Source organism: Amphiprion ocellaris, chromosome 15, assembly GCF_022539595.1.
Source record: "Amphiprion ocellaris isolate individual 3 ecotype Okinawa chromosome 15, ASM2253959v1, whole genome shotgun sequence".
In the NCBI taxonomy this organism is placed as follows: domain Eukaryota; kingdom Metazoa; phylum Chordata; class Actinopteri; family Pomacentridae; genus Amphiprion; species Amphiprion ocellaris.
Window position 1 is genome coordinate 27,462,556 of NC_072780.1, and position 24,176 is coordinate 27,486,731.

General features: G+C 37.0%; 1 protein-coding gene across 2 annotated transcripts; it reads left to right on the top strand.

The window, feature by feature from the left end:
- The first annotated feature begins 2,204 nt into the window (after nt 1-2,204).
- On the top strand, nt 2,205-23,362 carry LOC111562686 (toll-like receptor 13). 2 transcript variants are annotated; one of them, XM_055018209.1, is made up of 5 exons: nt 2,205-4,469; nt 6,829-7,065; nt 12,613-15,129; nt 17,611-17,728; nt 20,528-23,362. In XM_055018209.1, the coding sequence occupies exons 3-5, from the start codon at nt 12,642-12,644 to the stop codon at nt 20,766-20,768; spliced, it is 2,847 nt and encodes a 948-aa protein (XP_054874184.1). In that variant the 5' UTR covers nt 2,205-4,469; nt 6,829-7,065; nt 12,613-12,641; the 3' UTR covers nt 20,769-23,362. The 2 variants fall into 2 exon arrangements, with proteins under 2 accessions (XP_054874184.1, XP_054874185.1); XM_055018210.1 differs by having other exon boundaries at nt 12,690-15,129.
- Nucleotides 23,363-24,176: the final 814 nt, after the last annotated feature.

Below are 24,176 nucleotides of genomic sequence, written 5' to 3' on the forward strand. Positions count from 1 at the left end.
AATTAACAGAGGTGCAGCTGTGATTTTACGCTCACAAAGAGGTACTAAAGGGCACATTTGCAGGTTTGAAGTGTAAATCTTTAGACTGTCAGCCAGTAGACTTGAGTTTGAGTCTTGTCTCAGATCAAAATGATGGTTTTATGTTTTAATTTAGGTCTCATCTTTAGTTTGTTGATGTTTTTTTTTAAGTAACACATCAGCAAATCTTGGATGAGTTTAGAAAAAGATCATAGTTTGGGTTAAAATACACCCTCTATGCGACAGAACTCCATTTTAGATGATGACTCTACATGTAATTATCATTCACATGACTGCAAGAGGTCGTAGCTGTTAGTTTCTGTTTATCAGTGATCAGAAATGTTTAATAACACACCTGTTGAACCACTAAAAGGCTGAGTGGGTGTATGTAAGGGGGTGATGTGTGTTTATAACGGACATTTTTGGGTTGTTAACATCTAAATCGGGCTGCACAGTGGTGTAGTGGTTAGCACTTTCACCTTGCAGCGAGAAGATCCCTGGTTCGCGTCCCGGCTTTCCCAGGATCTTTCTGCATGGAGTTTGCATGTTCTCCCTGTGCATGTGTGGGTTTTCTCCGGGTACTCCGGCTTCCAGTCGGAGTCCAAAAATATGCCCCCCCCCCAGTGTATAAATAATGGATAATGGATAACATCTAAATCTGGTGGAAAAAAGAGAACAAAGAACAGAATAAAAGTTAAAGATTACCAATTTATAGAATTATTGTTTTTTTACAAAGTTTCTGCAGAAATCTGTATCATCTCTCATCTAAGCATGATTCTTTAGCATCACAAATCCTGTCACCAATGTCAGAATGACAGAATAGAAGTTGCACTGGGGCACTTTGTTTAACACGTACTAGTTCCTGCCTTTATATTATGGTACAGGGGATACTGGAATACAGCCTAAATGTCATTTAACACATAGAAGATCTTGCCAGAAGTCATTAAGCACCACAGAGTACTTTATCATGGTACCCAAGCTAGATAGTTTCCTACAACACTCTCTGCTTACCAATATAAATTGTCCGTAGTCCGAATTAACGTCTCCTTTTTCCTGTACAGCATTTTACAGTAGGAAACCACCTGGCGGAACAACCAGGTACTACGACTAATGTACAATACATTCATGTAGAACATTCAGGTTTGTACCGTCTTTTGATGCTCATGGGGATTTCACTTTCAATTTTTTTCTGTTCAGTTGTCAAGAAGATACACTAAACTGATTTTAATAGCTTTAATGTGTTTGAAGCCTGTATTAACTAGGAAAATGGTGTCAGAATAGGCAGGTACTAAATATGAAATAACTCTGATTAGATCAGGGTAAAAAAAAAAAAATGACTTGATGATGAGATGCTTAGTTGCAGTAATGTGATTTCGTGACAACTCGAGTTACAATACCACAAGTCACCACTGTCCCCCATCCACATATAAATGCATCAACAAAGTTTATTCAGAGTCAGAACTGCCCATCAACAAAATCAAGAAATGCAGCTCAAAACAACAAATGTAGAAAACTAACAAAAGAGCACCTGAAGTTTTGAGGCCAGTGATGAGAAGTAAAACCACCCTCTCCTTTCTATCTTTTAGATTTGTTTTTTTATTCCACACTGAAGCAATTTAAATCTCCAAGTCTGACTGTGTGTTTTGATGTCAGCAGCTTTGGCTTCTCGTCTGCATCTAAAACAGTACAAACGGCCTCTCGCTGCTCTTTCAGGAGCGTTTAGCATCGCTGCAAACTTCCTCGCCCAGCTAAAGAGCTTTTGTTGGTTTTCAAGCAGCACTTAAACGTCTGAAGTGATGCGATGAAGAGTCATTCAGACACATTTCAGACCTCAATGCATTTTCTGAAAACAAACCCAGACATCAGAAAAGCCTTCCAGAGACTCTGAATTTTTGCATTTCAAGCATTTTTTTGAGCAGTTAATAACAAATGAGCAAGTCAAGGACACTTGATGGAGACCTCAGCGGTGTAAAAACAGTCCACCGTTTTATTTATTCAAAGTGAAAAGCTTCATGTTAACAGCTTCAGGGCTGAATAATGTCTGCTTTAGATCCTCTTTTGTGTTCTGTAAGGTTTCATTTCCTCCTCTTTTGTGTTCCGTAAGGTTTCATTTCCAGATGAAGGATTATTAGATAGCAAAAAGCATGTTCAAGTCTTTAAATAAACTCAGAGCTGATAACTGTGAATATTCTTGGACAAATGTGGCATTTAGAAGTTGGTGACACATTAAAAGCTTTTCCTCAATTACAGGAAGAGTGTTTTTTCCCTCTGTGATTAGTCAGCTGACAGAAAAATGATAATTTCAATCAGTTTTCAAACAAAAAAGTCAAAAATTCTGAGCTTTTCGGGTTGCAGCTTCTCTGATGTTTGTCATTGTCACTTTAGGTGTTAAAATTTGGGTTTAAAAAACCTCTTAAAGATGATGCTTGTGATTACTGCAAATTTGTGATTAAGAAACACAATTGAGAGACCCCTAAACAAATCTAAAATTAAATGTGAAGTGAGCTGTAAAGCAAATAAAAATTTGTAAAATGCAAAACACAAAATCACTAAAACATTTAAGGAAATCAGTTACAATGAGAGGTAAAACAACCAAAAAGACAAAAAGACCTAAAATAAAACAATAAATCTATATAAATGAAGGTAAGCTGATCTATAAAGGGCAGGAAAACCACTAAAAATACATAAAATAATGAAAGAAACATGGAGCAAAACGCAAAATGACAAAAAATGTAAGTCAACTGACGAAAAACATGGATTGACAAAAAATTGCATATTTTGAAAGACGACAACAAATCACAAAATCACAAAAAAATTACGTAAATGACTCCAAAGACACTTAAAACAACTAAAAAACTAAATGACAAGAAATATAGACTCCCATAATCACACAACAATAGTAAATGACTAAAAAAAATTTTAAAAAAAACATAGAATGACTTAAAAAAAAGAAGAAACAGACTCATAATATAAAAATATAGGTAAACTAACTAAAAAGAGACACAATGCATTAAATGATTAAACAAAAAAGAAATAAGAACTCTCAAAATAAAATACTAAAATGAGCAAAATAATTAAAAAGAGACACAGAGCAACTAAAAATACATAAAATAACAAAAAACTAATAAAACTAGAAACAAAAACTCTCAAAATCACTAAAAAAAAATGTGCATAAACCAAGTAAAGACATGTAAAACAAAATGACTAAAAACAAACAAGAATCAAAGGCTCTTAAAATAAAATTTCAGAAAAATGCAGTAACTTAAGAGGTGAAAAACAAATAAAAATACACAAAGTAACACAAAGAAACAAGAAACAAATACCCTCAAAATCATATTTTACTCATGTAAGTAAAGTGCTAGAGATGTAGAGCAACTAAAAATACATAAAATAGCCAAAGAAACTAGCTAAAAAGATACTCAAAATCACTTAAATCTTAACTAAAGAGATGTTAAAAATCTAAAAAAAAAAAAAATCTAAATGACTATTATGACTGACAAAACAAAAAGACTCCCAAAATCACAAAAAATATGGGTAAATTTACTAGAAATAGACACAGAGCAAGTAAAATAAATATAAAATAACCAAAGAAACTAGAAACAAAGTCAAAATCATTGAAAAGAAGAGATAAAATGACTAAAAATAGACATAATACAACTAAAAATGCATGGAATGACTGAATTCACAAGAGACAAAGGCTTAAAAAATGTTTAAATAAATTTTTAAAAAACTACATAAAATGACTCAAACTAGAAGAAACAAAGAGTCAAAACCACTAAACATAACTAAAGCTACCAGACAGGTGTAAAAACAATAAATATGCATAAAATGACTAACAAAACAAAACAAAACAAAACAAAACAAAACAAAACAGAGACTCTCAAAATCATTAAAAAATATTGGTAAAATTACTAGAAATATACATAGAGCAACTAAGACCACATAAAATACATTAAGAAACTAGAAAGTTGCTCAAAACCACAAAAAACAACTAATGAGGTCTAAAGACAACAAAAATACATAAAATGACAAAAAAACAAGAAACAAAAGTGCTCAGAATGACTAAAAATTTACTAGCTGAAAAGATGTAAAACAAAAAGTGCAAGAAAATGATGACAGAAACAGGAAACAAAGACTCAAAATCACTAAAATTAGGATGTAAAATGACTAAAAAAAGTGACGTAAAACAACTGAACACACCTTAGATTCTACAAACTTATGATTTTCAAATTTTTACCTAAATCATGATATAAAACTAAAAGTTTAAATTCAGTTTCATTGCAGAACTTATTTCTCACTGCATCTTGTTATTTGTTCTGATTTGTGTTATTGTTGAGTGACGTTTAGTCGGTTATTCTCAGGAGACGCTGAACCGACATCTGGAGAATAATAGCGGTGTCCATTTTCCCCACTGGGACTGGAAGCCCTGAACGCACCGTGACTCCTTTGAGGTTTGGATGATGTCGAGCAGCTTGTAGATGTCAGCTGTGCATAGATTAACCCCACGTCAGATCTGTTTACGCTGTTTGTTTGCACGTGCATCACTGGGTAACCACGGCAACATGATGTTATTTGGATAAAGACCTCTCGAAGGACTGTTTTTTGTCTTTAAATTCGTGTAACTTTTGATTTCATGTGTGCATCTTTACTCTTTTGGTGCAATCTTTGTGAAAAAGCCAGATGAAACCAGCAATTTCCAACATAATCAGACATGAAAAACAAAGAATTTTTATAATTCTAAATAAAATTTTAAGAAGAAGAATAATATTAAGTGTTTCCCTGTTAATCAAATAGGATCTAATTTCACTGTTCAACCAGAAATTGTATTCTATGCACCCATTTTCATAGACAATAAATAGAAATAAATTACTGTAAAACATTTTTATTTAGAGATGTATACTAGCAAAACATTCTCTTCAACTGCAGGCTCTTCAGTATGCTTCAGGTGAAAGTTATCACCTAACAGTGTATATTATTAACATATCCACAAGTTTTAAGGCTAACGAGTTAGCAGGTTTTCATATTAATTAAAATAATTAACTCTTGTTAATTAATAACAGTTTAAATACAGAGTAAAGGATCTGACACATTTTATTAAGAGATTAAATATTTATTTATATATATATATATATATATATATATATATATATATACATATATATATATATATATATATATATATATATATATATATATATATATATATAAGTGCACCAGTAACTTAAAAGTAAATATTCAGACATTAAAAGATTAAAAACATTATATCTGATTATAATCTGTTAAATTATATAATTTCAAACTTTTTTAAATTATATTTTTCTACCATAATCTCATGAATTTGTAAGTCAAAAATCTATTAGAAAACACATATAATACTGTGACACAAACTGTGTCACATAGAATAGACTGAAATTGAAGTAAGTTTTCATTAAGTTAAGTTTTCATAAATATGTCCACACAGATGCAGCTGAGTTTGGCTTCCCTCAAGAGTTTTCATTGGTTTCCACTAGCATGTTGCTAACCGCTACATTAGTGGAAGTGATGATGAGGCATCACTGACTTCTCTGCATTTCCTGTGTAATATGCAGACACACATACACACTCTGAAGTGTGTGTTTAACGGGCAGATGGGCCCCCAGGAGGATTGTGGGAAGTCGGTTATCTTAACAAGAGTGTGACCTCCTGCTGAGTGGGCGGCCTGCACCTCATTAGCATATGAACCTCATGAATATGCACATAATTAATGAGGGGCCTCCTCAGACTTTCTGTCAGCTTGGGTCTGAGAGGATCTTAAAAAAAAAAAAAACGCATCAGCCAAAATGCTGTTTTCATGGCAACAAAACAATCTATTTCACATCATCATCAAAATGTACAAGTTATTCTGTTGTCATGGCAACAAACTGATTGTTTTGTTGTTGTTTCCATAAACATGTGAGTGATGATGTCAGGTGATTAAACAGCTGACGATTCTTCTCACTCATGGTCGGTTTAGTCAACCACACATCTCGGTGTTTGGCTGTAAGCACATCAGTGGGCATTAGAATGACAATGTGATGTTACCATGGTAACAATGCAGTTAACAACACAAGATTATTATGGCAACAATGCAAGTAATCTGTAATGTCATCATAATAGCGAAAAATAAAGAATTAGGCATTTTTATGTGACCACAGTAACAGCACAACTGGTATTGTGGTGTAACCATGGTAACAGTGCAATCAACAATTTCTTATCGGTTAAGCGGTTAGTTTATTTTTTATGTTGTCACGGTAACAAAACATATTTATGTTGTCACAGTTACTAGACAAATGAGATTTCTGCTTTACTTACTGCCATGGTAATAAAACAATTCCCATTGTAGTGTCACCATGGCAACTGCTCAGTCAGTGCAGTAACATACCATAGCAACAGCTGACTGTCATTATGATATCACCATATCAAAAATAATGTGTTGTGATGTCACCATATAGCAAAAATATATTGTTTAATGTCTCTTCGTTTATTACCATAGTTACAAAGCAATTAGCAGTTTTATGTAACTGTGGTTTTTGTCACCATGGTTACAACATAATGATTTCATCACTGTAACGAAAAAAAATTTGTGCTGCCAAAAGTAAATTTTTCAGCAATATAATTTCAAATCATGCTAGGTTAATAAAGTGTCACATCACCATGGTAACAGTTGCCTCCTGTTGTGATTTGCAGGATATTTGTCACGATGCAGTCGACTCAGGAAACTTCACGAAGATGAAACTGAAGTCAAACTGATGGCTGACTTGTTTATTTATTTGTGTGTTTGACATCACCCAGGCGGCTCCGACTCCTGTCACCTCCTCGTCTCTTTGAACTGCGTTACCCAGAAGCCCCCCGTGGGTGGCCGTGACAGGAAGCCTCATTTACACGTCCAAACTTAGACTCAAGCAGCAGCGGCGGCTTCAGCGACTCAGACGAAGCAAAGAGGATGAAAGCTGTGGGAGGACTGAGGGCTAATTATCAGCTCTCACTTTAATGGCGGAGACACAGAAGAAGAAAGGCTGACAGGAAGTGGTAATTATCACCTGCCAGTGGTGTCCGCGCTCACAAGGAGATGAAGAAGAAGAAATGACTCAAAGAGGAGAAGAGGGTTGTGGACTTTAGCTCAGAGACTGTGTGTGTGTGTGTGTGTGTGTGTGTGTGTGTGTGTGTGTGTGTGTGTGTGTGTGTGTGTGTGTGTGTGTGTGTGTGTGTGTGTGTGTGTGTGTGTGTGTGTGTTTTGACATCATTATTCATCATTAGACAAGTCTGTAATCTGAAGAAAACAGATGAACGCAACTTTATTTGTCATTGCAAACTGGAGACTTCTGGTCAAAATTACAACCGACAGTGACTGTAGTCATGATGATGGACCAAAATTCAAAGAAATATTACATTCAAATACACTATGTTAAAAATAACCAAAAAAGAGACACAAAACCACAATACAGACACAAAAACAACAACTAAGTGAAATTAAATTTCCCCAAAAGAGATGCAAAAAGACTCAAAATGACCTCAGAAATGAACAAAACAACTACAAAAGGACACAAAAATTCTGGAGAGAGACACAAAAAAACACAAAAAGACACAAAATGATTGCAGTGACAAAAATGATTGCAGACAGACAAAATGACCACAGAGAAATACAATATACCCCAACGAGACACAAAACCACCACAAAGGGACAAAAAACACCACAAAGAGGCACAAAATGACCACAGAGACACAAAAAGGTAACTAAACAACACAAAATAACCCCAAAGAGATACAAAACCATTGAAAAGATACACAAAATGACTCAAAAAAGAGACAACATTAACACAAAAGTTGACAAAGAGAAGAAAAATGGACAAGTGACCGAAAATAAAGAGACACAAAGACAGACAGAAAATGGCAAATAAAGAATCACAAAATGACAACACAACTTCACAAAAAACAACCGGAAAGAGGCACAAAATGACTACAGAGACACAAAAAGGTAACAAAACAACACAAAATAACCACAAAGAGATACAAAACTACCACAACGATACACAAAGGATTTCAAAGAGAGACACAACTAACTCAAAAAGACTCAAAGATAACACAAAGAGACAAAAAACAAGGCAACAGAAAATGAAAATATTGAGACGCAAAAAGATCCAAGAGGCACAAAAACAATTGCAAAGAAAGACAAAATGGCAACAAAGAAATACAGTACAGCTCAATGAGACACAAAAATTACCCTAAAGAGACAAAAAAATAGCCCCAAAGAGACACAAAACCATTACAAAGAGATGCAAAATGACCACAGAGACACAAAAAGGTAACACAACACAATATAACCCAAAAGAGACACAAAACCATCAAAAAGATACACAAAATGACTCCAGAAGATATCAAACAGACACAAACAGAAAACAGACAGAAAATGGCCAAAAAGAATCACGAAATGACAACAAACGGTTAACAAAAAATAACCACATACAGGCACAAAATGACCATAGAGACACAAAAAGGCAACAAAACAGCACAAAATAACCCCAAAGAGACACAAAACCACCACGAGACAAACTGATTCCAAAGAGAGACACAACTGACAAAAAAGTCTCAACGATAAAACAAAGCAACAGAAAATGAAAACATTGAGACACAAAATGACCAAAAGAGACAACATTAACAAAAAAATCAAGCACAGAAACTCAAAATAATCAGAGAACAAAAGTAAACAACAAAATGACAGAAAATAGACACAAAATGATTTCAAAGAGAGACACAATTAACACAAAAAGACCTTAAAAAGACTCAAAATGACTATGGGGGAATTAAAATTATTCCCGTAGTATCATTATATTATTTTTAGATCTTTAATTTAAATAAGGATAATAAACTGATTCATCCTCAGCCCATCAATTCAAAGTTAACCTTCAACAATTAAAAAGCTGTGAAAACATGACTTTCTGTGTGTGTTGGCAGACATGTTGGTGACATAACTAGTTGTAATCTGTTAGGATTTAATTAACCTCCATTCACTTCGTACCATATTATACTGATATTCAGAAAGTACACATGTGGACAAAATTGTTGGTACCTCTCTGTTAATGACAGAAAAAACCCACAATGGTCACAGAAATAATTTGAATCTGACAAAAGTAATAATAAATAAAAATTCTATGAAAATTAACCAATGAAAATCAGACATTGCTTTTGAACCATGGTTCAACAGAATTATTTTTAAAAATAAACTCATGAAACAGACCTGGACAAAAATGATGGTACCCTCAACTTAATATTTTCTTGCACAACCTTTTGAGGCAATCACTGCAATCAAACCATTTCTGTAACTGTCAGTGAGACTTCTGCACCTCTTAGCAGGTATTCTGGTCCACTCCTCATGAGCAGACTGCTCCAGTTGTCTCAGGTTTGAAGGGTTCCTTCTCCAGACGGCATGTTTCAGCTCCTTCCACAGATGTTCAATAGGATTTAGATCAGGGCTCATAGAGGCCACTTCAGAATAGTCCAATGTTTTCCTCTTACCCATTCTTGACTGTTTTTAGTTGTGTGTTTTGGCTCATTATCCTGTTGCAAGACCCATGACCTGCGACTGAGACCAAGCTTTCTGACACTGGGCAGCACATTTCTCTCTAGAATACCTTGATAGTCATGACATTTCATTGTACCTGCACAGATTCAAGACACCCTGTACCAGATGCAGCAAAGCAGCCCCAGAACATAACAGAACCTCCTCAATGTTTCACAGTAGGGACAGTGTTCTTTTCTTCATATGCTTCATTGTTGCGTCTGTGAACATAGAGCTGATGTGTCTTGCCAAAAAGTTCCAGTTTTATCTCGTCTGTCCATAGGACATTCTCCCAGAAGCTTTGTGGCTTGTCAACATGCAGTTTGGCAAATTCCAGTCTGGCTTTTTTATGATTTGTTTTCAACAATGGTGTCCTCCTTGGTCGTCTCCCATGAAGTCCACTTTGGCTCAAACAACGACGGATGGTGTGATCTGACACTGATGTACCTTGACCTTGGAGTTCACCTTTAATGTCTTTACAGGTTGTTCTGGGCTCTTTTGTTACCATTCATATTATCCGTCTCTTCCATTTGTCATCAGTTTTCCTCCTGTGGTCACATCCAGGGAGGTTGGCTACAGTCCCATGGATCTTAAATTTCTGATTAATATGTGCAACTGTAGTCACAGGAACATCAAGCTGCTTGGAGATGGTCTTATAGCCTTTACCTTTAACATGCTTGTCTATAATTTTCTTTCTAATCTCCTGAGACAACTCTCTCCTTGGCTTCCTCTGGTCCATGTTTAGTGTGATACACACCATGTCACCAAACAGCACAGTAACTACTTGTAACCCTATAAATAGGCCGACTGACTGATTACAAGTTTGTAGACACCTGTGATGCTAATTAGAGGACACACCTTGATTGAACATGACCTTGTGGTCACATTATTTTCAGTCTTTTCTAGGGGTACCATCATTTTTGTCCATGCCTGTTTCATGAGTTTATTTTTAAAAATAATTCAGTTAAACCACGGTTCGAAAGCAATGTCTGATTTTCATTGGTTAATTTTCATAGAATTTTTATTTATTATTACTTTTGTCAGATTCAAATGATTTCTGTGACCATTGTGGGTTTTTCTTTCATTAACTGAGGGGTACCAACAATTTTGTCCACATGTATGTGTATTTAAAAGAACTCAAACATTGTTTTATTCAACTCTCTTCATGTCTGAGAGGAAGAAGCAAAAGCGTGACATTTTCACATCAATGCGTTTTGTAAAATTAAGGAAATTATGCAGATTAAAACAGGCGATGCAGTCAGACGTTCTCTTTCGTGGAAATGTTAGAGAAGTGAAACGATGCCTCTCAGGTTCACTGCTGAGGTCTGATGATGGACTGTAAGTACTGCAAACTTTTATTCTTCTGTCCTTTTTAACTGTCATTCCTGCATTAACACGCAACCAAATATCACATCTGAATGTTTGAGAAGAAATGTGGCTGTTTTTGTGTCTCTCTGTTTGTTTTATTTCTTTTTATGGTCATTGTTTTGTATCTCTGTGGTGATTTATGTTTGTAGTTTTGTGTCGTTGTAGTTTTTTGTGTCTCTTTGTGGTTGTTTTGCGTCTCTTCATGGTTGTTTTGTGTCTCTGTGGTTGTTTTGTGTCTGTGGATGTTTTGTTTCTCCTTGTAGATATGTTGTCTTTGTAGTTGTTTTGTGTCCCTTTGTAGTTGTTCTGTGTTTCTTTGTGATTGTTTTGTGCCTCTTTGTGATTGTTTCATGTCTCTTTGGTTGTTTTGTGTCTCTGTGGTGATTTATGTTTGTAGTTTTGTGTCTTTGTAGTTGTTTTGTGTCTAGTTGTAGTTGCTTTGTGTTCCTTTGTAGTTGTTTTGTGTCTCTTGTGGTGATTTTTGTTTGTACTTCTGTGTCTTTGGTTGTTGTCTCCTGTCTTTGTGGTGATTCATGTTTGTAGTTTTGTCTTTGGTGGTTGTTCTGTGTCTTTGTGGTCACTTTGTGTCACTTCATAGCTTTTTCTGTCTATTTGTGGTCGTTTTGCCTCTTTGTAGTTGTTTTGTGTCTCTTTCTGGTTGTTCTGTGTCTCTGTGGTTATTTCTCTTTGTAGAGTCTTTTGGAGGTTATTTTGTGTCTCTTTGTTTTATTACTTTTTGTGGGGATTTTGTGTCTCTTTGCAGTCACTTTTTGTCTTTCTACAGTTTTATTTTATGTCTCTGGTCATTTCATGTCTCTTTATAATTGTCTGGTGTCTCTTTGTTGTGTTCTCTGTGGTAATTTTGTCTCTTTGTAGTTGTTTTGTCCCTTTGTTGCCATTTTGTATCTCTGTGGTGATTTGAGTTTGTAGTTTTGTGTCTTTTGGTGATTGTTTTGTGTCTGTAATAGTTTTTTGTATCTGTGTTCTTTTCCTGTCTTTTTGTGGTTATTTTGTGTCTCTTTGTGGTGATGTTGTCTCTGGAGGTTTTCTGTGTTTTGTTGTGGTCATGTTGCCTCTTTTTTAGTTGTTTTGCACGCTGTATGGTTGTTTTCTTTCTCTTTTGTAGTCATTTTGTGTCTGTAGTCATTTTGTGTCTCTTTGTTTTGTGTAACTGTTTCGTGTCCCTTTGTGGTCATTTGTGTATGTAGTTGTTTTATATTTCTTTGTGGTTGCTTTGTGTTGTGTGGTGTTATTGTGGTTTTGAGTTTGTATGTGGTGATTTTATGTCTCCTTATGTGTGTTTTGTGTCTTTATGTGTTTTTCTTTCTGTCTTTGGTTATTCTGTCCATAGTTTTATTTGATATTAGAACATTTTGGGAGATCACCTTGATTACACTCACTGTTAGATCTAATGTAGACATTTGAAGTCATTTTGTGTCTTTGTGTTCTTTTTGTGTCCTTCTGTGGTCCTTTGTCTCTCTTTGTATTTGTTTAACCAGATATTGCAGTTATTGAACTACCAATCACTGGCCCTGCCCTCACAGCATTATATTTTCTGTACAGACATAAGAGAGGCATCAACGTTGTCAAGTCTGTAAAACTTCTCTTTTAATGGCTAAAAACTTGTTTTTGTGTTTGTGTATCCTCTACAGATCAACAACCTCACAGTGACTCAACAAGCATGCCCACTATGGGAGGTCTTATTGTGTTCCTTGTGTCTTTGCTGCAGCTTATTAACCCTTCGCTGGCTTATTCTCTGAAGAACTGCAGCATTGATTATTCTGATGACCCCTTGGCTGATGTTTTTGTGAGCTGTTTGAGCCGTAAATTCGTGACAGTTCCTGCTGACATCCCCAGAGCTGCCGTCTCAGTGCTGCTCTCAAACAACCACCTGGAGAAGATCAGCAGAGGAGATTTTAATCGCATGTCAAAGCTGAGAGTTTTACACTTGACGGATAATCACATTGCTCACGTGGATGATGGATCCTTTATCGATTTGGTGGTGTTGAGAAAGCTTTACATGGACCAAAACAAACTCACCAACTTGTCAGCTAGCATCTTCCAGGGACTGTCCAACCTCACTATTCTCTCACTCACAAGCAACAAGATCGAGTTTATGCATCCCTCGGCCTTCAGGTTCCTGAGCAGCTTACAGACTCTGCTGCTAGACTCCAACAGTCTCCGACAGATCATTGACATTCACCCTGTCCTGCTGCTGCCACACCTACATAATCTAACAATCGGCGACAACCTGTTTTCCTCTTTTCAAACCAAAGACCTGCCGTTGAACATGTCCTCTGGCCTGAAGATGTTGGATGTTTCCTCCAAACACTTGCAAAAGTTCAGCATCACTACTCCAATCTTCCCTCAGATTCAGGTTATAAATTTTTTCCGTTGTGCTAACAACTTGAAATGGGACATACCGGACAAAACTTTAGTGAGGAGCATAACTCAGTTGTATTTCAATTCTCCTGGGATGTCCTTTGTAGAGATCCAGAAAGTCCTGCAGAGTCTCGACTCGCTGATGCACCTCAAACTGAATTACGTGAGCAGGTGGATTCGGAAAGGTCTGTTAGCTATGATCTGCAAAATACCAAAACTCAGGAAGCTGGATCTGAGTTACAACCATCTCCACAACTTTACTGTGAACCTCATTGCTTGTTCGCAGCTCTCTGAGCTAGACCTGACCAACACTTACCTGACTGAACTACCAAAAGGCTCAGTTGAATCCATGAAGCGGCTGACCTCCCTGATTGTTGGGACCAACTGGCTCACCAAGGTGCCAGATGACATTAGGAGCCTTTACTCCCTGGAGATCCTGGATCTGAGAGGCAATCTTATCTCCGATTTAAGCTGCGAAGACTTCCTCAACACAACACGCCTCATGAACCTTTGCCTCATTGACAATCGCATTGCCAAACTGCAGGGGTGTGTCTTTGAACATCTCAGTGATCTGAAGGTTTTAGACCTGAGCCATAACTTGCTGTGGACATTTGGGGGAACCTTCAAAACAGGCCTTCAGAAGCTTGAGTTCTTGGATTTGAGCAAAAATTTTCTAACCAATCTCCAAAGAGGAGATTTTCAAGATTTACGATCCCTAAAACGTCTGAATGTGACATCGGATTATATTTCAAGGGTGAAGCATAACACATTTGATGGACTGAACAACCTCGAAACTCTTCTTCTGTCTCTACCACTCTACTATGAAAGTAATTTCAAAGGATTGCGGCATTTGGAAAATCTTACAATCTACTTTAAAATTAGAGACACTTTCCAAAATCCCCCTCCAGCCTGGAATAATGAGACCCTCTTCCATTTAACATCTATGAAGGTTTTCAAAGTAGTCTGCAGCGGTGACCACTATGGCTTACCCTTCGACGTACCAACCGACATGCTTGAAACGATGAGACACTTAGAGGACTTTACAGCTATCAACGTCTATATTTCTGCTCCAGATCCAGAAACCTTCTGGTACAACCCCCGACTCAAGAGTTTAAAGTTGGGTATGACAGATTTGTCCAATCTGGACCCTGGAATGTTTGACCCAATCACGAAACTGCAGGCTCTGGATTTCTCTGAGAGTAACCTTAAATCTTTGGACTTTCTGGCACAGGCCAACCTTCCCGCCCTCAGATCTCTGAAACTGAGAGGTAACAAGATCATGGTGATCAATGAGATGGTCTTCCAGTCCCTCCCTGCGCTCACATACTTGGACCTGAACGACAACCCTTTCACCTGTGACTGCTCCAATGCTGGCTTCATCCAATGGGTGAAGAGCAACAACCAAACTCAGGTGGTGAACGCCTATCAGTACAGGTGCTCCTTCCCAGTAGCCGAACAAGGAAACATGCTGCTGGACTTTGACATCCAGACCTGCAGGACGGACATCAACTTTCTCTGCTTTATCTCCAGCACTTGTCTGGTTCTTCTGACTCTCCTCATGTCCTTCATCTACCACTTTTTGAGGTGGCAGCTGGTCTACACCGTCCACCTCTTCCTGGCCTTCCTGTATGACAACAGGAAGAGGAAGAAGGGAGCTGCTCATCACTACGATGCTTTTGTGTCCTATAACATCCACAACGAGGACTGGGTTTTCCAGGAGATGCTTCCAGTGCTAGAAGGAGAGCAAGGCTGGAGACTCTGTCTGCACCACAGGGACTTCCAACCAGGTAAACTCTGTCTGTCTTTACCTCTACCTGCTTCCATTTATCACATCATCCAAAGCATTGGACTGACAGAGGGGGTTAAAAAAAACACCTAACCATTATTTCTATGGTGGCATCTCACTTTGAAGTCCACACATTAGAATAACAGTGCGTGTATTTAACTTTGTAACCATTTTAGATTATAAAAACACAAAAAGGTGCAAAATGCAGGCATCTTGTTTTAACCCTTAGAGTCCAACATACAAATTGCACTTCTTTTTAGTTGAACTGCTTCGAAGTATTTATTGCAGTGATGTTTAACACATATCAAATGAAAGTGCAGTGCTTTACCTTTTCAGCAATGGTAGTTGTTGGTATGTGCAATAAAGTGTCAGCGAGGCATTTGAGACACTCTGGTTTGAATCACTCATGAACGTATCTATCCATAGATGTTTTAGTATCATATCATAAAAATAATGGAACGATAGCTTTGCAAGGATGCTTGTCACATATTTGTACATACAGAAATAATCCCATTGACATTAGGTCTGCCAATATTGAATATATTTCTATTGATTGATCTAACAGCTATTTTACTGATTAGTTGAATAATGTACAAAATTAATTTCCTCAAAAAAGCAAAGTGAAATTTTAATTTAAATTCTGATAAACTGTATGTGACGGTGTAATACATCACAGTTGATTTTTGATGATTTTTTTCAGTTTTTACAGTTTCTGGCTCAGATATATGGTGTGATTTTGGTGATTTAAAAAAAAGATAATGTGCCTTTCATTTCATTTAAGGACTTGATTGAGATTGTTGACAATTATTGGCATTGTTGGCATTTTTTTTGCACAAGATTGTTGCCACATTGAAACAGGATCCACAAACGAGGAGGAGGTGAAGCTTAAAATATCCCGTCTTTCCAGCAAATGGCAATAAATCTTCTTAGAAATAATGAAAAGATAGTTCAAAACTTGCCTGAAAATCAATAAGTTTCTAAGATTCTTCAGTATCACAGTAACCCAGTGAAAGTTGTCTGTACATCCTTAATAACCTGCAAAGATTAGCTGCTCTCAGCTGCTTTTTTTGATGTCAGTTTGATTAAATATGAACAAATGCAGACGAAAATCAGACCAAACAAGCCTATAAGTTGTTGTTTCCTTCAGATTTCCCTCAGTTTTCACAAAAAAATTGAATTTCAACCCAAGCTGATTAAATGCAGGAGAGGGAAAACACCCAGAAATTCAGTTTAGAGTACCAGAATGAGGCTGCAGACGTAGTTTAAATTACAGGAGGTCATTTCAGCTGTAATTATTCCTGAGGAGGGGATCAAAAATGACCACATTAAAATCTCCAACAAGGACAGCAGATATTAAAACTATCAACCTTTCCTTGCAGACAGAAATCCCCTGTTAAAATAGACGCACGGTAACTTTTACCCAAGTAAAAAAGTCACAAAGTCGACTTAAAGTTGTTGGTTTGGGCTGATGGTTGATGGTTTTCTTTGTTTATGTTGATTCTGTTAATGCAGCATTTTGGAAATGATCTGATGATTTAGGGTCACTTTTTTGTGATGGTTTTAAACTGTACTTGGGTTCATTGTTTCACCAGATATGGTGTCTGTTCCTCTTATTGTTATCTGTTTCCTGTCAGACAGTCGGTTTATTTTCTGGTGGGTGTCACATCCCCTCTCCTCTCCGAGCCTCCGGCGTCAGTTTCAGATCTGCTGATGTTCGCGTCATCAAACCCGCTGCTCTGGTTCTGTTATGGGTCTGTGGTGTCAAAGCAGAATGTGATGAACTATCGATGCACTTCTCTTTCCGGTGCTTCTGTGGACAGCAGAGTCAGACAGAGTTAACAGTTTACTACAGGAGGCATTCTTTGTTTGAAAGAAAGAACAAAGTTGTTTTTTTTTTTTTTTTTAAAGTTGATGTGGGCGAGGTAGTGGATCGAAAAATCTTCAGAAATGTCACCTACACACAGAGCTCATATGTCTTCTGTGCAAAATAACATGCTTATAATGCCATAAATCGTAAAAGTAAATGAAAAATTTAATTACTCTGGTTATTTACTTGTCAAAAAATTTAAAAAATGGGGAATCAACATGTCCAAGATTTTCTAAGTGTCAGAGGTGTTACCAATACTGGAAAATAAAAGGTGATTTCACATATTATATATACAAATTGACTATTTACATTTTTAATTTGTTGCTGTGTTAACACGTCCTGCAGTTCAACTGAAAAGTCTCTGGATTTATGTCATGTGACTTTTGGTCACAGCTGAGTCACTAATGGTTTCATGGTTGCACTGCAGAGTGCAGATTTTTATGGTTTTTTTTGTTTTTTTTTTACAAAATTTCGGTACTGCAAATGGTTTTAATTATTAATTTAGATTAGACATGTAGAATAAATATAAATAATTTAGTTTTTCCAACCAAACAGCATATCGTATGAGATTATTTCATGGATTGTCAGAAAGCTAACGATTCCGTCCGTCCACAGGTAAACCCATCATTGAGAACATCACAGACGCCATCTACGGCAGCAGGAAGACCATCTGTGTGATTAGCCGCCGCTACCTGCAGAGTGAATGGTGCTCCAGAGAGATCCAGATGGCCAGGTGGGGGCGCTCTCTTCCACCAACTCAGACTCATTTTTAAAGTGGTTGTACTAAGTGTTTAACGTTTTCATTTAGGTGCAACCAAAACTCTTCCACGCGCAATCAGTGTTTTTAGGTGCATCTCACATGAATTGTGAGCTATTGTGATGCTACGATTTACTGATGTTCCCTCAATGCTTCCTGTACTGGCTGTGGCAGACGTTGGAATTTACCAATGTTCCCTAAAGCAGTGTTTCTCAAACTGGTGGGTCGCGACCCAAAAGTGGGTCGCGGGGCCGTTTTTGGTGGGTCGCGAGCCTTTTTCTAAAAAGAGAGAAAAATAAAGATAATCCAATTTAGTGGCGAGTCATTGTAGTTCCCCTCCGCACCCGCAGGGGGTCGTCGTGTCAGCAGCGACCGGTGAGGACACTCGTATTACTGTAGAAGAAACTGCATGTTTTCATAGCAACAGCAGCATGGCTAAACGAGCAACAACAGCTGGACGCGGCGGGGGAAAAGACAATGACGAAAACAATAAGCACGCATCTGAATAAACTTTTCGAGCGGTTTAGCGACTACTTTCCCGATAAACAACCCGAGGACGACTGGGTGCGCGACCCGTTTGGAATAAACATGGAAAGCATCACGTTGCCTAGCAGCGATGAATGTCAGCTGGTGGAGCTATCATGTGACCGCACTCTCAGAAAGAAATTCACAGAGGTAAGCCTTTCCCAGTTCTGGTGCAACGATGTGATGAGAGAGTATCCCTCCATTGCTAGTCGAGCTGTAAAAATCCTCCTACCATTCAGCACCACATACCTCTGTGAATGTGGCTTCTCAGCTCTTGTTCAGCTGAAAACAAAATACCCAAATAAACTGAACATTGAGCATGACCTCAGAGTTGCTTTATCATGCATACAGCCAGATTTTGAGACTCTTGTAAAGGCCAAAAAGCATCCTCAGCTAAGCCATTAGAACTTCATGTAGTTCTGCAGTACTTTTATTGTGACTTGTGACTTTTGTTTATTTGTAAGTGCTTAAAAACACACTTTTCTTTCAATATTGCACACTATTTTTTCCCCAAATATTGGCTTTCAAATATAGTTAAGCCCTTTGAAAAATGTTTTATTGTGTTTACATTTTGAGATTGATCAGAACATTAAGCATTTCTTCACTTTAATAATTTGTTGAATGCACTTCATCAGTTTTCATGTTTTGGACTCTTTTGCACATATTTCTATACATAGTTTCTCCAGCTACAACAGCAATGTTGCAGACTTGTGCAGTATTATGAGAAGCTACTGGTTTTGTTGAATTGCACTTTTTTTGTAGAAAAAAATGCACTTTTATATATCCTGAGAACTACTTGAGGCTATTGTTCTACTTGTTTCAAAGTCCTCAGTACTTGAATTAGTATTGCTGCTTGATTTTGAGTTGTTGTGAAGTACTTGAGTTCAGGTTCAAAAGTTTTGTCTTCGAACGCTCAATCAATAAATTATTGATTTTTGGAGAAATATTGTTTGGGTCACGACTTGTCATTTCAGTTTTATGGTGGGTCCCAGGCCCAGACCAGTTGAGAACCACTGCCCTAAAGGCTTTAGAAGCATTGGTAGACCCTACAATTTAGCAATATTCACGAAACACTTCACATGCACTAGTCAATACTGCAATTTACAGATGTTCCTGAATGCTCACATGCATCAGTGGACACCAGAATTTCCCAGCGTTTCTTAAAATCTTTGCATACATCCATCAGAGCTACAATTCCACGATGCTCCCTAAACATCTTGCATGCATCTGTAGATGCTGCAATTTACCAATGTTCCCTAAATGGTTTGCATGCCAACTTCAGTAGACAGTAGAATTCACTGTCGCTCCCTAAATGCCTCACATACTCTACAGTTTACCGATGTTCCCTGAACTTCTCACATGCACCAGATGAAACTGCAATTCTGTGATGTTCCCTAAATGCCTCATGTACATCTGTTGACACCAAAATTTACAAATATTCCCTGAATGATTCGCATGCATCGATCGACCCTGCAATTTACAGATGTTACCTAAACTGCCTCACTTGCATTAAAAGACGTTATAGTATATCATTGCATAAATGATTCACGTGCAGACTTTGGTAGAAGTAGCAGCAATTTACAAATGGTCCCTAAACACCTCACATGCATTCAACGCCTCACAATTTACTAATGTCACCTAATCACCTTACATACGTGAGTTGATTGTACAATTCAGAGATGTTCCATGAACGCCTCACAATTTACCAATAATAATAATATCCATTGACACTGCAATTCCCCAATGTTCTCTAAAGACCTGACATACATCTGTAGACCTTGCACTTTACCAATGTTCCCTAAACTGTGAGCACGCCAACTTCAGTAGACTGTAGAATTCACTGATGTTCCCTAAATGCCTCACATGCTTCAGTGGATTTACCAGTGTTCCCGAAGCACTTCACACGCACCAGTAGACTGTACAATACACCGATGTTCTCGAAATGTCTCACATGCATCAATAGACACTAGAATTCAGCAATGTTCCCTGAACGCCTCACATCAGAGGCTGTGTAAAGAGAAGCTTCTAGTTTTCACTGAATTAATGCAGCTGACTTTCACCTATTTCAATGATTAATGCATTACTGATTGTCAACATGGCCGACTGTCAGTTAAGGACATTATTTTTAAATTTGAACCTTCATTAAGCTCTGTGACAAACACTGTCTTTCTGTCCTGATGTTTCCATCTTTCTGTCCTGATTTTTTTTGCCTTTCTGTCCTTGTGTTTCTGTCTCTTTGTCCTGCTGCAGCTTCCGGCTGTTTGACGAGAAGAAGGACGTGTTGATTCTGCTGTTTCTGGAGGACATCCCGGCCTGGCAGCTGTCTCCGTACTACCGAATGAGGAAGCTGGTGAAGAGACGAACTTACCTGAGCTGGCCTCAGGCTGGACAACACCCAGGAGTCTTCTGGCATAACGTCCGGAGAGCTCTGGAGACAGGAGACGCTCCTGCCGAGAACACCGACCTCCTGACTGGACCGGCAGAACTCTGAGACCGGACCAGCAGGTGATTTTTAGTAGGACGGCCTGAAGCGAGCGTCCACCTGCATGTTTTCTTTGGGCCTGTCCTTTAACTTCATATGGGCATTAATTGTACTTTTCAAAACATAGCGTAGCCTAGTTTTCTATGTTGTTATCTTAATTATTATAGGAATTATATATTTATGTATATGAATATATACACTGTTGTTCAAAAGTTTGGGGTCACTTAGAAATGTCCACGCTTGTCAGCCATCATTAGGCAGCGTAGACTAGCCCTTGCTGGACATGTGGTGAGACACAACGAAGCAGCTGGTCAAGCACTGTTATGAAAACCTGATACTATCAGAAGGGCTGGCAGGCCTAGCACAACATTAAGGAAGGTGCTAGAAGCCACTAGTCTAGAAGGCAAAGAGTGCAATGTTGGACAGAGGGAGCTGGAGGAAGAACTTTATTCACGTCATTGATTCCATCAGATGCAACTCACTTCACTTGAGAAATGTCCTTATTTTTGAAAGAGAAGTAGTTTTTTTCAATGAAGATAACATTAAATTAATCAAGTCTCAACACTGTTAATGTGGTAAATGACTATTGTAGCTGGAAACAGCTGATTTTTAATGGAATATCTCCATAGAGGTACAGAGGAACATTTCCAGCAACCATCACTCCTGTGTTCTAATGCTACATTGTGTTAGCTAATGGTGTTGAAAGGCTCATTGATGATTAGAAAACCCTTGTGCAATTTTGTTAGCACATGAATAAAAGTGTGAGTTTTCATGGAAAACATGAATTTGTCTGGATGACCCCAAACTTTTGAACAGCAGTGTAGTTCTGGGAATACACTTTACGTGACTTAAGTAAACAAATCACACTTTTGGCAACATATCTCAACAGCTGTGGTGGTATTTAAATATTACAGTTAAAACTGTACAGGATTTTTAATCAACCTGACTAATTTAAATGTTAAGATTAGGAACCTACAATATTATACACGGAAAGCTCAGCAAATCCAAAGATTCTTTATAAGCAGCATTTAAGACACCCAAATAAACCGGATGACCAAGGTAAAGCATATTGGATATTGTTTTTAAACAGGCAGAATTATAATGAAAACTGACTAAGATCAGCAAGGCAATAAAAACTAACAGTGGAAGAGACGCAGGCAGCTGTTCCCTTTATTGTAGATGGTATTTTATAAAAGTTGAAGTAAGTTCTTGTTTCATCGGCAGTTGGACCAACTTGAGTTTTTTGGTCAGTTGTTCCGTCAGAATTTAACCCCTGCAGTGAGGATGATGTCCCCCACAGATTGTTTCAATGTATACAAGTTGCTCATTAACCCAAACTGTGATGTGTATCATGCATATGAAGCTCTTGGAATTATTAGATTATCTCTCAATTCCCCTGCAGTTTTTCTCACAGCTAAGTGTATCAGTGAGGACATGAATTCTCTGAGATGTTCAATTTTCCAACAGTCTTTGAACTAATTATGTCTGGGGTGCAGTTCGGTTGTTACAGTGAATTAAATCTCATCTTAAAATTGTAATATGTAATCAAAACCATTTTTATTCTACATACCTCATCTAAAAATTTGCCAAAAATAAACTCTTCGCTCGTACCAGAGTTTGTAAAAGCACAAAAAATTCTGCACTCCTCGGTGCTACTATGAAGCCATTAGTGACTGAACTGCAGCAAACAGACGTGAAAAAAATTCACCTACTTTTCAGCTTAACTGCGGGTTGTGTTGAAATAAAATATCTCTAGGATGTAGTGCTGCTTCATAGAGGACTAAAAATGAGCCCACAGTGAGCAAAAAATCTGACGGGAGCAAAAAATGTTTGGAATGCAAAGGGTTAAAGCATTATGATTCATTTTATTTCAGTTTTATTTCAACAAGATCACTATAACATGAAAAAAATGCTTTTCAAAATAATGTATGTATTTATTGTCGCACATTTTCATGAAAATATATGTATTAAGTGATTTCAGCTTTTAACATGAGTAAAAGTTCATATTATAACAAGAACAATGATAATGATAACAGCAACAATAGTAATAATAACAATAATAATTACTATTTTTTTCTATTTTTTTTTACAAGTAAAGTAAATAGCATTTTTCTTTGTTACATTACTAAGTGCTTAATTGTTTTTATTTTATTTTTTAAAGGCAGATACAGTAAAAGAAAAAATAAAGCCAAAAGACATGAGGATTGGAAAACAGTAAAATTAATCAGATCAAATAATTAGGATTTTTTTTCAAAAGCATAGTAAAAATTCAATTTAAAAAATATTTTAGGATAGGCTTTATCTTTTATTTTAAATAAATTACGATGAAGTGTGTTCACTGAAAATATTTAACCTGCTGCTTTGTGTGCATTAGTGTGCTAAACTGTGTAATAACTATTGCTATACTTAATAAAGTAGTGCTGCTGCTGTTTGTAACAATTCTTATAAATTAATTAGTTTAATGAAATATTAAATAAGCCGTATTAAATCATGACTCATTTGCTTATTCTAGTGGATTATTTAATTGTAATTATTCCAAGAGCTCATGTGTTTATTGTATTTTTTAGTTAATTAAATGCAAATGAACTGTTGTGTGTAACTTTCTCCCATTAATATTATATTCACTGCATATTCACACTTCATTTATTGTAATTATTTGATTAATGGGACGTTAATGTTTGGCTGTCATTGTTGTATTATTGGATGTAATTTAACGTGAAAGCTTTGCAGTCTTCTTGTGTTTAACTGTGATCACAGAACACTGGCAGACAGCAGCATCACTGTGTTATTGATCGGCAGCATAAAGCCGCTGTATATTTAGCAGCAGCAACACTGTGGTATTGATCAGGAGCATTAATCTGGTTCAGAATCGAAAGACCCCAGAGCAGCTGCTCACTGATTAATTATACCTTTAATTTCCTCGATCAATACTTCCTTAATATGTGTGTATTGATCAGACTGGGCAGTGTGTGTGTGTGTCAGTGTGTGTTCCTCATACATCATTAGTGAACAATGTTCAGTCTAATTCATTGAAGTCCAATTACAATAGGCTCATTTCTTTTACCTGATTTTCACCTCTTTGTGTTTTATATTTCATTAATAATCCTCCCGCAGCTTCCAAGATAAAACCCAACAACTGTAGCCTACACTGATTGGTCAGCTGTAGAAATGTAAAAAAGGGTGGGGTTTTAGCTTAAAATTATATTAATAATGGCGTCAAGACACCAAAGATAGATCTGCTGGATATGACTGATTGTATTTGGCACTTTTCTCAAATTGAGTGAACACAGTCATAAAAGCTGCGTTGCAGTAAAGGACAATAAAACATACAATGGAGAGTAAAGGCTGATGATGATGATTCCATACACAAAACAGCTGTTAATTGCATGAAAGCATTATGTACACTCATCTCCTGGC

Coding starts and splice junctions, on each gene's coding strand:
- LOC111562686 (XM_055018209.1), top strand. CDS start 12,642: ATGCCCACTATGGGAGGTCTTATTGTGTTCCTTGTGTCTTTGCTGCAG. Junction 15,130..17,610: donor CCACAGGGACTTCCAACCAG/GTAAACTCTGTC, acceptor GTCCGTCCACAG/GTAAACCCATCATTGAGAAC. Junction 17,729..20,527: donor AGAGAGATCCAGATGGCCAG/GTGGGGGCGCTC, acceptor GTCCTGCTGCAG/CTTCCGGCTGTTTGACGAGA.